At 50.3% G+C, this 15,516-nt stretch overlaps 1 protein-coding gene across 12 annotated transcripts in view; it reads left to right on the forward strand.

The window, feature by feature from the left end:
• The window catches only part of CACNA1D (calcium voltage-gated channel subunit alpha1 D), a 429,655-nt gene that overhangs the window by 403,785 nt on the left and 10,354 nt on the right, over nucleotides 1-15,516 (forward strand). For all 12 annotated transcript variants that reach the window (XM_045051390.1, XM_045051405.1, XM_045051417.1 and 9 more), the window contains one exon: nucleotides 2,961-3,091. In XM_045051390.1, coding sequence (XP_044907325.1) covers nucleotides 2,961-3,091 — 131 coding nt within the window. The remainder of the gene's footprint in view (nucleotides 1-2,960; nucleotides 3,092-15,516) is intronic.

The following is a 15,516-nucleotide window of genomic DNA, read 5'->3' on the forward strand; positions in this document are numbered from 1 at the left end:
GGGGGACAAACTCTGAATGAAGTCAGGGCAGGGTTTAGTGCCTGCGTTTGCCACTTGGCTCTTTGTTTTTTCTTTTCTCTTCCAGTAGACCAGGGGTTCCCAGACTCACCCACATCATGGCACCCTTGGAAAATGGGAATGTCGGGCCAGCCCTCTGGGCCAGCAGACGGATAGATCCCCAGGGCCACGGGGCTCAGGCTGTAACCCGGTCGGAGCAGCAGACCCCGCCAGGCTGGCTGCTCCTGGCGCCTGGGACCGGCCCATGTGGGGTGCTCAGGGAGCCCCTTACAGGACTGGTGACAGCAGGGCTTTGTAGCCCAGGGGGTGTGAGGTGGCCCCCAGGCCATCACAAGCTTGAGAAGGAGGTGACATCCAGGGGCCAGCCTCGGAGGAACAGTGCAGGGGCCTGTGGCTGCAGGCACAGCCCATCCGTTCTCTCTACCATCTGGGCTAAGTGGTCTCCTTGCCCATCTCTGCATCTTGCTCATGTTCTCTCTCTGCTCTGCTCTTTAGTCTTCTGCCATTTCATGGCTCTTTGCCCTTTCTTTAGAAGTCCCCTCTCCTCCCAGAGGCTGTCCTTGCCTTTGGGCCTCTACTCCTTGACCTGGATCTCCGGCTCCTTTGCCCCGAAGAGTGCAAAAAGCTGACCCCATCTCTTTCTCTCCAGGCCTGAGCCCGGATGGCCTCACTGCATCCGTTCCTTCTGTCCCTTCCTTTTCTAACCTGCTGTAGCTTTGACTTTTTCTGTTCTTGAGAGCTCATCCTCAGCCCAGCCTCAATTAACTTAGCATCTCAGTGGAGAAGGCCAAGTGGTGGGCCTGCCTGTGCTCTGGAGCGGCCGCTCGGGCAGAACCATAGTCTGCGCTGAGCCCCCTGTTGCCCCCGGTTCTGGGCCGGGAGAGCCCCCTGGGCCTCAGGAGCCCCCTGGGCCATTTCGGCTCCAGGGAGAAGAGGGTTAGGCCTGTATTTTCAGGAAACGTCCCAGTATGGAATGAGGTGGGCCTTCTGCAGACCCAGTGTGTTTTTTCTGGGAGCCCACGGAGAAGACGTGACACCATGGGCTGCAGGGGACAGCTGTAGTACGGTAGGCAGAGTCTTCCTGGGCTTTCGGGGTTGTCTGCTGGCAGCTGTGAGCCGCCCGCGGAACGCAGCTCGGTACAGAGACATACTCTGGGGGAGGCAGCCCCAAAGAAGTCCCTCTGTGTGGCCAGAGCTGGGCCATCCCTGAGGGGGTAACGAGGAGGGGAGCTCGGGCTTGGGAGGCCTGCTGCCCTGGGCTCACATCCCAGTTGCACTGGCCAAGACAAGTCCTTCAGCCCCACCCCGCCTGTCGGAGGGACCAACAGGTCCCCCATCTCAGAGCTGTCGTGAAGAGGCCATGAGACCCACATGGAGTTCCTCTGGGAGCATGGGTGCCCCAGAGTAACAGCAGCTAGAACCAGTATTCCAGATGCATCCTGGGCAAAATGTGGAGTGGCTTAGGAGCAAAGCAGGGCTGAAGTCCTGAGACCTGAACGGTCTGTTCACCTCTTGGCCTCCTTGCCCATGGACAGTACATCATTAGGCCATTTGGACCAGCCTGAGACTGATGTAGGACATGTTTTTACAAGCTACCCAAAGCCTTGGTCACTTTGGTGACCCCTGCCCCAGTCCAGGACTTCTTGGCTGAGGTTTGGGAGGAAGGCAGCACACTTCTCAAGGCCGGCCTCCCCAAGGCATCTTCTTACTCAGTAACGCTGAGTGGCTTCTGGCAGGACACTAGTGGTGTCCAGATGGGGACACGTCCCACCTGGGCACAAATGAACCCCACCCAGATGCATTAGTGAATACAGAGGGTCCCAGTGACCCCTAACCCATCATGTTCCACCATCATTGCAGTGGATGCCATTGTCAGCAGGCTGCCAGCTCACTGTCCTCCAGCCCAGGCAGGAGGCCGAGTGCTTCGGGGCTTCATCTCCTGTGGTGTTCACAGCTCCACAAGCCCCTTGCCCCAGATCAACACGCGACTCTTGTGAGGGGAAGGTGGCCTGGGTGCAAGTTCAGCTGTCCTAAGGCCTGAGGGCCGGCAGCCCGTCCTCCTCTCGGCCTCTACAAGCCCTGGGGCCCTAAGCTTCTTGCCTAGGAGCCACTGCAGATCTGGGAGCGTGCACCCCAGGGAGAGCGAGGCTGGCCGACACCCCCAGGCACACCTGCACCACCGACGTGGTTTACCGTGAGACAGCCAGCGCCTCTATTCTGCCTCATGCATCACCTTTAAAATGCTCAGCAGAGTTCCAGCCCCCAGCGGTACGTGCTGGAGTTGTTTCCCATTAAAGCAGAAATAAGCTCAACTCCAAGGTTAGTTGGAGCTGTCGCTCGCTGTGCCGAAAACAAGCAGCTCTGGGTTACAAACGCAGAAATGGCATATGGAGGCTATTGGAACAGTCACGGGGGCACGTGAAAATCTGGGTTTGCAGCCACTTTCCTGAACCTTCCTCCTCTTCCAAGCTTGTCTGTCACTTTCTGAGGTCTCTGTCTTTATCTCCAGGCATCGGGATTTGGGTGCTTAATTGCCCTCGGTGTTCATGGTAATTACACATGCAAATCCCTATGCACAGGGGTGAAAATAGGACCCAGGAAGCCTCTTTTTGTTTTGTAATTTTTATTTTAAGTAAATAACCAAGACAGCACTTCATAGTGTTACTAATACGCTGCTCTAATAAACTCATGACAAACATATTGTTTTCTGCAACTTTTGAGTATCAGTTCGTGTGACTGACTCTAATTTTGAGCCTTAACTGCTTTGCAAAACCTTGCTTTTTGCTAGATTTAGTCTCCCGTGTCTAAGCCCAGAGCTCAGTGCCTTGAGCACAGTCCCACCCCCCCCCCCCCCCCCCCAGCCCCGGCCCCGAGCGAGAGAGTTTAGGCTCCTGGTGCAAATGTGCTGATTCGGGAGAGCTCTGTCTGGTCTCTCCGTTTAGATGATGAGGTAACCGTGGGGAAGTTCTATGCCACTTTCCTGATACAGGACTACTTTAGGAAATTCAAGAAACGGAAAGAACAAGGCCTGGTGGGAAAATACCCTGCGAAGAACACCACCATTGCCCTACAGGTGAATTGTCCTTTTGTTACCCTTTCTTTTCACTAACGATTTTACAAGCTTATTTGAAATACTAGAGAGCTGACTATTCATGGTTGAGCAGTGCCACAAGGATTTTGTTTAAACTGAGATACCGCACACCCCCCAAAATGTGGACTAGTCATTTCTGGGCTCCGAGGTAAGTGCCTCCCTCTCCTTGCTTCTTCTCTGTTGTGCCCGCACCTGCCGTGGCCCTAGTGGCAGGGCCCCCAGGACAGCGGCAGAGGCACAGCCCTGGCGGGCGGGGGGCCAGCGCTCGCCTTGCACCCTGTCTCCTCCAGGCTTCTCCAAAGGCATTAACCTTAGGTAGGCACCCACCTCCCCAGCCCTGGCCCTGGGCTCAGGCCCTAGCTGCCCCGGAAACAGCTCTCCATCTGAACGCAAGTGCTTTGTTTTGTTTCTGTTTGTTTCTTACCCCACTGCTTGTTGGTTTTCGGTCCATTTCAGTAACATCCATCACCTCCTGATGTGTGTGTATGTGCATATGTGTGTGCGCGCACGTGTGTTGCGGTGTGTCTGTCTCTCTGCGCTGTGCAAACACTGCTCTGTGCCCAGGCCAGCCTCTGGTCCCTCCCCCTATGCCAGCCCCGGCCTGCCCCAGGCTCCCGGAGTGTAGAACCTCTGGTTCCGGCCAGGGGTCCGTGCATTTGAGGATGTAGAATCCTGGGTAATCCCAGAGCTCTGGCATGGGAAGCAGGTATGTGGAGGAAGGGGGTCACCGTGAAGCCTGCAGGAAGAGGGGCGAGGCAGGAAAGCTTGTGAGTGAGTGCTGGCGATGGAGAAAGGCAGGGGGAAGAGGGAATGACAAGGCATGAAGAACCGGCACGAGGGAACTGTTGGCAAGCTGTCAGAAACACCTGTCCAAACTAATCAAAAGCCCCATCGTCTCTGCTCCCTGAGTGCTTGAAGTCCATCATGAATAAGATCAAGGATGTTTTTCTCCTGCTAATTTGTTTACTCTAAAATTACCTTTATGTCCCTCTTATCACATGTCTCAGGTTGGGCCGTGTAGTTATTAACAGGGTTCAGTGTGGAACAGTCCTTCTATCAGTCCCTTCCGAGGAGAAGGTCCCAGCGTTGTTTGGTGTCCAGAGTGCCGGTGAGGTGCGGTGAGGGCTGGCCTGTGGCCTCACTGAGAGAGAGAATGGGAGCATGAATGGCCGTGAGTGAAGAAATGTGGTGCACATGCAGATGCTGGGTTAGCAGATGACCTTGTGTGACAGTGACTTGAGGATTCATGAGGAAGCCTCTGTTCTGCCCAGACAGCCGCAGAGCTAGGGGAAGCAACTAAAGACAGTTTCTGGTCTTTTGTTTCTCTCATCGCCTGTCCTAAAGGTGGCTCAGTGAATCAGAGGCCCAGTCCAATGGCCCACTGCCGTCTCAGGCTGTGGAGTTTGCGAGTAAAACTCTCTCTTCTGGCCCTGCCAGTCCTCAAAAGTGATCACAGTTCACAAGTAGCCTTAGAGAGATGAAGCAAATGGAAAAGACGTGTTTACAGATTTGAACGGGCCTCTGGTCCATCCGTGGGCTCTTGAGAGCAGCGTGGCCAGGTTGGGTGCAAGGAGGAGGTGTGATGAACGAGTTTCTGAAGGAGCTTCCTTGAACAGCCTTGGGCCTGGAGACCTAGACTGGCTGGATTTTAGAGTGTCATGGTTCCCTCCGCCTGTAGGAAACTGCTTGCTATTCTCAGATTCTAGTTGGTGGGGTTGGTAGGACCTGATGACTTCTCTGGAGGGGGAAACATACTCTTTCATGGATGGTTATGCCATAATTTCCAGTAACCGTAATGTCCATGTTATGAGACGCTTCTGTTTTCTGGGGAAGGCATGTATGATGGTCACCTGGATACAGAGTTTTCCCTTTCCTGAATCCCCAAGACTTTGCAACCAGATGGCTTCAGTTCCTGCTCTAGTAGCTGGATATAGTGTCTTGATGTTTTAAAACCTGAAAAACAACACATGGCTGAGTAATTAATTATCACATTTCATGGATGGGCTTCCCTGAGTCTTTTAAGTTGCAGGTTCAAATGATGCTAAAACTACGTTTATAAGTCGTGGGTAAAAGACAATTACGTTATGTGTTGTGATAATGTTTTTCTCCCAAACATTTTTCATTTTGTTGTTTGTAGAAAGTGTTTCATTTCCCTGGCGAAATCCAAACGTTTCCTGTTAGATGATAATGCCAGCACATCTACACCTGGTTGGAGTTGAGGCTATGACTGTAATTTACGTTGAGTACACAGCCTAGAAAATTAAATTGTGTTCGTGATCTTGACAGATAAATTCTCAAAGTGCTTTGGATTCTGAAGCAAACATGAAAAATAGAAAATTTGTGTCTCCTTGAAGGATAACTCTAATTACATCTTTGGCCTCCTCTGCCCTAGAAGTGGCTTTAAATGTGATTTGTCACTCTACATTTAGTAAGCGCAAGGAGGCTCTTCCTCTCTGTGTGATGAAATATTATGTGATGCCGTGGAGCTAGGGCCACAGGGTCGAATGACAGCGGCACCCACAGTGTCCCTAGGTCCAGCACACGGACGTGGGCGTGGTCTGCTGAGAAGCAGGATGAGCTGCTTCTCGCCGCGCCCGGGCGTCACACGCTGACGGACGGATTGCTCATGGCAGGTGGAGTGTGAGCGCGGGAGGAGGACGTAGGCATGTGCGTGCTTGTGCTGCGTAGAGTGCAGTCTGTCTGAGCGGGATCACCACTGGTCCACACACTCTGCTCCCCGTGGAATGGTTCTCAAGGGCACACAGATGCACTGTGGTTTTCAACCCCATGGGCTCCGTCTGGTCTCCCTCTGTCCAGACCCGCTGCGGTGTCCCCTTCTACATGAGGGAGAATGGCTTGAGCTCCTGGATCCGTGTGTGGGGAGGAGCTCGGCACCCGGTGTCCTCTGGCCTCTGTGGTCTGAATGAGTGTGCAGTTTCCATCTGTCCATCCATCTTCATTAAAGCCAGCCTTCTCTCCCACCCTCTGTGGGAAGAGAGCGGGTGGGAGAGAAGCTGCATCAGGCTGCCTTTTTGTTTCCCCCCACACACCTCCACCCCCCATGTGCCATATTCACTTGAGTTTGACCCCACATCTGCTGTTCATCCATTATTGCTGCATCCGACTGACCCGCAAGTTTCCGCCAAGAGCAAGTAAACAAAGGAACGCAGCTCTGCAGCCTTGAAAGCGCTCAGTCCCCTCCCCTCAAATAGTAAAGCCCCACCAGACCTTCCAGATGAAGACTTCCATGCAAGATACAGACATGAATTAGTCCAGTGTCTCATGGATAAGAAAAAAGAAAAAAAATCCCAAAGTGGGAAAAGTTTTGTTCATTTCTTTTTCTTTCAACATTCAAGGATTTCCTTTGTGCAAAAGACACTCTGGTGAGATCCAAGGAGACTTATCCCCCAGGCATCCCAGATGGGAGCCTGCCCTTCGTTAATGACAGGGAGACTTAAGCGGGATGGTCTCTTCCTCACCTGGTTGGAAGTTGGGTTGAGGGAGGACACCATTATTCCCAGCTTGTAAAGAACGGAGTCATTAGGGTTTATGTGAAAGCCGACAGATGGGGATGCAGGTGGTCGAGCGGACGCGGGGGTGGCACACGGGAACCCAGTGACTCTTAGTCCCTGGTGTGCCCTGACGTGGTCACCTTGGGGAGGCTCGGTGCAGAAAGAGAGGGGAACTCACGCCACAGACACTTAACCTGTGCAGTGTCAGACTCCTGTTACCTAGGCACCTTAGTTGAAAACATAGTGAGGTATTTTTCTTTTTTTAAAAGCATGAGTCCATTTAAAGCCATAAAAAAAGGCTCTTTTTTTTCTTTTTTAATCTAAGAAGAGAACAGATGCTAACAGATGAGATTTCACTGGCTGATTCGTTTGTTTCAGATGCTTGAACGGATGCTTTAGAATTTTCTGCCTGAGCTACAGCACCAAGCTCGTTAGTCGGAAGGCGTTTGTGGCTAAGGCCTTGAAAGGGAAAAGTCTCAAGTGGGCTTATTTCTACTGAAACAGCATTTCGGGAGAAATGCAGAAAAAAAGCAAACCCAAGGCCCCAGGGAGACCCCTTCCAAGCAAAGCACTCCTCCAGAAGGCGGAAGCGGGGCCGTGGCTCATCTGCAGAGCCATGGCCTCCTGTCGCGGACGCTGCTCACGGTGGCTCTTTTTCATGAAAGGGAACGTGCAAGGCTTAACAGTTTTCCCCTCCAAGCAGAGACTCAGAGAAAGGGAAAGAGAGAGAGAGAGAGAGAGAGAGAGAGAGAGAGCGAGCAAAGGAGGGGGGCAGCCGCCCCACAGAGAATGAAATGAACACAACTTCCTGATGCTGGCCAGTAAAAAATAACACAATAAAAAGATTAAGCAGACCTGCCTAAGGTGGGCAGCTGACTTTGTTCCAAAGTTCTGCGTCCCTAGTTTGTCCGAACTCCCAAAGACTGGCAGGCCCCTTGGCGCCGAGCTGACAGAGTTCCTTTTATATGCCAGTCCGCCATGACCTACTGACCCTCCGGCCCCCACTCTCTGCAGTGACCCCGTCCAGAATGCGTGAGAAGTGGGCAGGCCAGGAAGCTCAGACACACCATTTAAACTAACACATACACCCGCATGCCCAAACCAGTCCAGGTAACACCTCAGGTTCCATCTTAACGTGTCCACGGGAAACACCACCACACCCAAACCTCATCCAACATTGTCCGTCTTTAATTCGTGCTCAAAGCCAGTCTGGGGATGCCTCTTTGGAAGCAGTGTGGTCTAGTTTCAAGGACACTGGGAGTCAGGGAACCTGGGTTCTAGTCCCAGCTCCAGCGTTCACTTGCTGCGTGACCTTGGGCAAGACACTTAACCTCTCTGTGCCTCAGTTTCCCCATCTGTAAAATGGGGGTAATAATGTCGACCTACCTCACAGGGCTGTTGTGAGGAATAGCTAAGTGATTGTAAAGCACTTTGAACGTATAATTGCTTATTATTAAGACTACAACAATAATAATATCCTATGCCTGTTTACTACCAGAACTTTAAGAAATTCTTGTTTTTCTTTGATCTCTTTTCTGTTCTGTACTGTAGTTATCCACTGAGAAAAAGAGTTCTCCCCTTTCAAAGATCTCTGGGAAGTGTATACAGATGTACACAGAGGTACCTGTACAGGTCGTGTTTTCACATCTTACAAATGGTAGACTTTTGCTGAGAAGTTGCTTCATGAGGGAGTCCCGTGTGAAATTCTCAGCCGATCACAAGCGGTGCTTAAGGAGGTCTGTACATCCAGTGCTGAGCCCAAGACCCCCAGAGGAGCCAACCTGAGTTTTGAAATCAATATTCAAAAGTAACTGTAGTGTGAAAACTAGAAGTTTCTGAAGCACCTGGAGAAAAGAAGTCTTAGAAGCCCCTTTTGCCTGCCCTGGTCAGTGCAGACGAGGCTGTGTGCGTGTGTGTGCGTGCATGAGGGGGCATGGGGAAGGTGGTGGACAGGGCCGGCAGAACATGGGGAAGCCCTGTTCCTGGCTGCACTCGTGCAGGAGCAGCTCAAGTGGGCAAGTGGTGTCACCGACAGGAAGAACTGTGTTAGCGGAAGGCCTACAGGCCCATCCTGGGCACAGCCGTCAGGGTCCCTCCCAGCCCTGAGGGCTGTTCCAGTGTTGTCTTTTGTACTGTGACCTTTGCCCTTTGGTCACAGTGGCTTATGTTACCAGTGGTCTGGCCTGCCTGCACTTAGGTGGATTCCCTGGCCTCACTCATGGAAACAGGTCCGGCCCCTGATTCTGCTCCCGTTGTGTAGACTGCTGTAAGTCTGGGAGCTCATGGTGGGCTTTATGGATTCTCACAGCAGAGTCTACGGGGCCAAAGAGCAGGTCTGACTTCGCGCAGCGCCCAGGGCAGTGATGTGGGGTGGGGTTGAAAGCCGGCCAGCACACCGCGGGATGGTTGCACCCCTTGCGAAGATGTTGAAGCCTGTCTGTACATGCCACTTCACAGCGGTGGCCCCCCCTGCCAACATCTAGCCCCTCTCCACATCCCTCTGTGGTCTAGGCGGTAAAAGGCTAATGCCTGCTGTAGCAGGGATTTCTGGGATTGTGCTCTGGTCTGAAGGTCTCCTCTGCCCCGATCAGGGAGTGCTTGGGATGTACCGTTTGTTAAGAATTTGGTGTATCGTCCCTGAAAAGGAGGCTAGTCAGCCCTGGGAGCACAGGTGTGGGGCTAATTCCCCATCAGATAAATGACCCCCTGTTTCTGATCCACCAGAACGTCAAGCTTATTAAACAATCAAGGGGCCCTGTCTCAGAGGTCCACTGTGACCAGCCAACTGCTAAATGGAGTCTCCATAGGGTAAAGTCTCAGCAGGACAGCCCCCAAGCAGTGTGCATGGCAGGCATTTTCACACACCTCTCTGCAGTCTTTCCAAATAAGGAAAAACTAGAAAGCAGTGAACTTTCTAGATGGGATTAGGGAATGGTTTAAATGAAACAAGAGTCTCTGGCCCCACATGGGCCTGGCTGTTTTGCTCAGTGACGGCACTGACTGTGGCTGCTAGCCAAGGGCAGTTCATGGAAACAGCCAGAAGTCAGGAGGTATACCTCTGACTTCAACTCAAAAGGGAAACAAGGCTTCCCTAAAACTTGGCGTCCAGTCAGACTGCAGACGCCTCTGTCCTTCCTCCTTAAACCTTGCCAGAAGAATGTAGCTTTGAGTGTAGAAACGTTGCAGGAGACAACTCAAGTTATCTGAGAATCTTCCCCCACTCAGCAAACATGGTACCCAACACCAGAATCCATGGTGCTAAACTCTTAAGCTCCTGGATAGAAGACAGGATGCAGGCCAGTATCCATCACAACCTGTGAGACTGGGCACCAGGCTGGCTGTTCATAAATAGATTACACTATGGCGGGACCCAACTATAAATTCGTAGGATTATTGGGTACTGCCTTCTGTTCTCTTTCTGAAAGGCAGGAGTTCTTTTCCCTCTGACAATAATTGTAATTATTTTCGAAAGACTTTGAGAAGATAGAATTACTGAACAGAAGTTACAGCAGGTGATACTATGTAGTAGCAAAAGGTCTTAATTATCATGGTGTGCTATTGAAGAATACCAATCTGACACCCTTCATTAGCCCTCGTATGTCATGATTCAATTTTTCATGGGAAGGAGCTTACTGTCAACTACTAACAGTTCCTAGGTTGGGAACTGTGCAAATTCGTTCTCTGTGGCATACCTCACATCTAAGAGAGGTGACTATTTGGGGTAACAGAAGGGTACGTCATTCTAAGGCCATGGTGAAGGCAATCCCCATTAAGAAGTGCCAAAGGCTAGCTCAAGAGAAGCCATGGTAAGGACATTTCTTCCAAAAGCAGAGAAAGGTCAGCAGAACCACAGGAATCGTAGGTGAGGTGAGGGGCCAGGGCCTGAAGAAAGGTTTGTGTGGCCTGTCTGGGGATGAGCTGTCAGCCGTTCTCAAACTTCCGGGTCTCTTTTATATTCTTAAAAATTATTGAGGGCCCTTGTATATCAGTACTTACATTAAAAAATAAAACAGAAAATTTCAAAATACAGAATATACATGCATAAAGGTACCAGAAAGGTGACATCCTCACATGTCGTATAGCCTTCAAATAACCCCATTGTGCTCTGAGGGAATGCGTGTATAAGGCAAAGAATGTCCTGGTAGTGTGGACATTACAGTCACCTCGTCAGTCCCTGGAGATGTCCCCAGGCCATACTTTGAGAACTGCTGCTCTAGGGAAATGATCCCACATACCCCTCCCCACAAAGGGAAAGGGTACTAGAGCCTTTTTAGGATCTCCCTAGTGAGAGAGCCTCCTGCATATTGCACTGCCCCTACCTTGAACTTTTTTGTCCCTCCCAGGTGCCACCCTAGGCCCAACCCACTGACTAGACATAAAGCTACCTGTGAGCCCTGTGTCCAGCTAAGTTCAGAAGGAGTGTCGTAGGTCATACCCCCGTGCCTATGCTGATCTGGAGGAATGGGGGTCTGAGTGATAGACAGTGTTTTCAAAGATCGGTACTCCTCAGAGCGGCACAGCTGAGACCAGGACGTGTGCTAAGTACAGGGTCAGTTTTCTTGACACCTTATGATCACTGGTCCACTTCCCTGTTGACCTTAGTGATACAAGAGTTCTGCCAAGTTAGATGGAAGAAGGTTAACCTTGACTGAGGTCATGTGTGGGGTCACAGGGCTAAGTGAGCACACAACTGAGACTCCATCCCAGCCCTTGCTCCTGGAGACTCAATGGCTTTGTCTTGGTGGTGGTCGGGGTGGGGCAGGCCTGGGGACCAGAGTCCCAGCTGAGCTTTCGTCAGTCAGGCAGGCCACCCAACCAAATGGGGATAATCCTGGCTTCCCGGGATATAGTAGGATAAAGTATGTGAGATCATTATGGCAGGTGCAAAGATGCTAACAGAATAGAAATCATGATTTGAGGCTTCTGCTGAACTTTAAGTAATACTCCGTTATCAAGAAACTGGCAGGAATTGCTCTGAGTCTGGTGTCAGACTACAACCAAGAATCAAGGTTGCTCAGATAGGTCTGTCAGATCGCTTGCAGGGAGACGTCATAGATCTCTTTAATTTTTTTTTAAAAAAAGATTCCTTTATCTTTCAAAGTGGTGGTAACAAACTTGATGTGTACTGCTGAGTGCGATGCCAGGAGTCACTTAGGCAGTGACATTACAGTTGACCTTTCAGCCAGGATCAGAATCCCTGTGGGTGGCCCACGGAGTGCCGCGCTCTTGATTCTAACCCTTTACATATGACTCAAGGACGGTGCATTATGGGCGCAAAGGCCCCACTGTCACATTTTCCCTGGAGGAAAAGGATGACAAAAGAAAGGGTGTGCCCGTGTGTGCTATGTGTGCCTGTGTGTTTGCGGGGGCAGTGGAGGACAGCTTGTAGATGAGCTGGTTTATTCTATAAGAATTCAGTCTCCAGTTCTTTCTCCTGATGGAGCTAGTCTGAAACAATGCCCTCTGATGCGACAGGGGCTGAATCCTGCTAAAGGGTTAATCAGAACTTGCCTTTAATGAGACGGGTGTGTAGGGCCGGCCCTGGCCAAGCGAAGCCTGTGATGGAGAACAGGCTATAGCAGACGGGGGGGTCTTTGGCTGGAGTCTGAAAGCCTGGCACTGGCGTCCGAAGATGAATGGCCCGGCCCGGTCCCGACTGGAGACGCACATCTCTTATCTCCACTGTTACAGTGTATGTTCGGGGGAGTGTTCTGGCGTCTGTCTCTGCTTTCTCTGGTGCTGAGAGCCGGCGGCTCCTGGTGTGTCTGACAGAGCTAGCTTAGGAAGGCAGCCAGCACGGCATCTCATGCACCCAGGTAGGGAGAACTCACTCTAACAGTGGGTGAGAGAAAGGAAGGTAAATGAATATTCATATCTGATGTTAAAATACCATAGTTTTATGCTATTGCTTCAGAAATATTTAGAGAGATTTTATAGTTTGTTTTTGTTTGTTTGTTTGTTTGGGTGACCTAATCATTCTATAGAGTAAATATCTATAAAATTCCAATTAAATGGTGTCTAAAATTTAAAGCAGCAGTCTACGGGCAAAGCGCCAACGTTTCTTTTTTTAAAAGATATTTATGATACCATCTAGCATTTAAAAATCAACCAGAAACTAGGCTTGATTCTGTTTAATATTTTATATGATTGGACATCTTAAATCAAAAATGTTTCTATTTTATAGCAATTCTGTGTTTATTCAAAACCATAATTCTACTGTGATGTTAATGGAATGACTATACAGCTTTCATTGTGTTGGTTTAAGTGCTAAATGACCACGTTTCAAATTAAAGTAGTATTTTGCTGATTGAGGTAGACACCGATATGAAAAATGAAAGAACAGATCATTTTACTGGTTGTAAAGTGTTTATTTAAAAAAAAAAAATGTTTTTTTTTTTTTTTAGTGGTATGAAAAAAAGTAATTTTTTCAAGAGTTTAAGATAGTTTTCTGGGATTGGAATTTGTGCCTATGGAAACTTTGGAGCAGCCTAAGCTACCTGTTAGCTTGATATGTGTGCTAGAAAAATTTCATTACCATGTTTTGTGATATGTAATAAATTCAGGGTGCTGTGCTTAAGCTTCATTTCAGTTCAAGTTTGGGAACATCTGTTTCCTTCATTCCCAGACCTAGCAGACACCCCACCTCCCATAGCCCCCCGCCCCGTCCTTCCCCAGATCCCGTGTGAAAGAGTCAAGTCAGGCCCTGACTCGCAGAAGATGTGTTTCTTCCTGCGTGGAGCAAGCAAAACATAACCATGATCTCTAAACCTCTGCTTTTGTGTCGAGGAAGGGTGATGCTTTCTATCCTCCTTTGATGTCTCTTTAATAAATATGTTGTCATTATTTGTCCTTGGAAGTGGCCTCTTGAGCCGCCTCTCAGTTTTCTCCATGATTTATGTTGCAAACAAATTCTCTGTCCTGTGTCTGTTCACCACTCTCCTGATCTTGTGTACCATTGAAGACATGCTGGAGACCGTTTTTGTTTTTATGATGCAATTATGTTATATGTGTATTTCAGTGAAATGTCAACCCGTCAACAGAGGATGATGTTAAAAATTATCCAAATAAATAGTTTTCTATTTCTTTTAATCAGACCCAGTCCAATCAGTTGAATGACAGTGAATAGGATTATCTGTTGTTTCTCAACCTCAGGAGTGTTCCTAGCCCGTGGTGCCTCGTGACATGCGTTCATATACATAATTTACCTGGGGCTACTGACTTAGTGCTTTGTCACCTATGTTTATTTTGTGGACAAGGCAGTGGGTGTCTCAAACCTGGTCTTTGACTTGGGAGCCTCAGATCTGTGATCGCCCTTTCCTCTCTGTGATCCAAAACCAGACGATGAAACCCTAACTTAGCTCACCTTCCCTTGATGACCGTGCTCTGGAAGACACTGAACGATTGAGCCGCAGGCTGTTCGATAGTGCTAGGCTTGACCTTCCTGCACATGCCTGCAGCTCCATGTGAAAGAGCTTTCCCCCACTTGACATTAGAGTTGCCTTCTTGATGTTTCCAAGAGAATGGCAAGTGGGTCTACCTCCAAGCCAGATGATTCCCCTGGCTCAGATGTGCTGGCCCTGGGGATCTGAGAGAGGGAAAGCGTGTGTGTGTGCATAGATATGAGTGTGTTCATGTCTGCGTATGTGCGTGCATCTCATGCCTGTGGTCGGAGGGACAGGAGAGTGAGAGGCAGCCTCACTGACCATGCCGCAGACTGTTCCAGGTTTGGCCCCACGACGTGTGTCTTTCCCCTACAAGACCACAGCATTCCTAGCCAAGAACCTGAGAGCTCTGAATCTGGCAGCTCTTTCATGCCCACAATTCACGAAATGGAAAGACCCCCTCCTCCTCTATCCAAGGAATGGATCAAACCAGACCTAGCCTGGTATGCCGTTTTGAACAGCATCAACTCACGTGGATGAGGCTGTTTTCACAGGAGCCTCTTAGGAAGTTCCTATAGGACTTTACATCCTAAATTACTGTCACCACTGGCATCTGGAGAAGACCAGTTCTGAGCGTTCCCACACCAGGGGGGTCAGCCCTGTGGGATCTGGCCAGACCCCCTCCCCTCCCCACTCATACCGCTGGGGCTCATGAAGGAAGGGCCGGGAGGTAGGCCCCTCCCCCCGATGACCTACCTCTAGGCCCAGGGCTCCCCTGCTGACCACCCTGATGTGGAGTTTTAACTACAGATGCGGCCCCATACAGCTGGGGTTCATGCTCCAGTGTGGCTGCTGAGTTGCAGAAGGACTGCCAGCAAATGAGGGGGTCCTGCCCAGAGATAGGACAGGTGGGCTTAGGCCTGCTGGCAGGCAGGAAGTAAGTCTTTCTTTGAAAAGGGATAAAGTAGCTGTACTGTCCCTATTAGTCTTTAAAGTCAGCATACAATTTTTCTTCAAACTGATGGTCAAAATATAATTTTCTCAGAGCCAGCAACTCCACTTTCTCCATGTATAGCGTAAGCACCTGTAATGTTCTCCTAACAAAGTGGAGAACAACAGAAGGGCTCCTCCCAGGGCCTGTCCCCGTGGAACCCAGTGGAACCGGGGCCCAATATAAGGTAGGCCAACTGCAAGAGTCTCAGGAAAAGGAGTATGTCTGCGAGGGCCTAGGAGGGGTCACCTGGTGGGTCCTGCACAGCCTCCAGAGGCTGGTGAGCCCCTTTCAATGTGTTGTGGTCTTCAAGAGGATGATCCAACTGTTGGCAAGTTCTTGGCCTGACCCCAGGCTACAGGCCAGGGCACCACGGATGGCCATGGAGGCTGGCGCTGCACAGCGGCCCAGGTCTGTGTGCGTGTCGACCCATCTCGTCATGGTCCTGAGTGTGCTGGTGATTGTAGTGTGTGGTGTCACTCCCTTGTTCCCATGGCTTTCTAGCAGAACCGGTGGCCCTGA

This window comes from Felis catus, chromosome A2 (assembly GCF_018350175.1).
Source record: "Felis catus isolate Fca126 chromosome A2, F.catus_Fca126_mat1.0, whole genome shotgun sequence".
Classification (NCBI taxonomy): Eukaryota; Metazoa; Chordata; class Mammalia; order Carnivora; family Felidae; genus Felis; species Felis catus.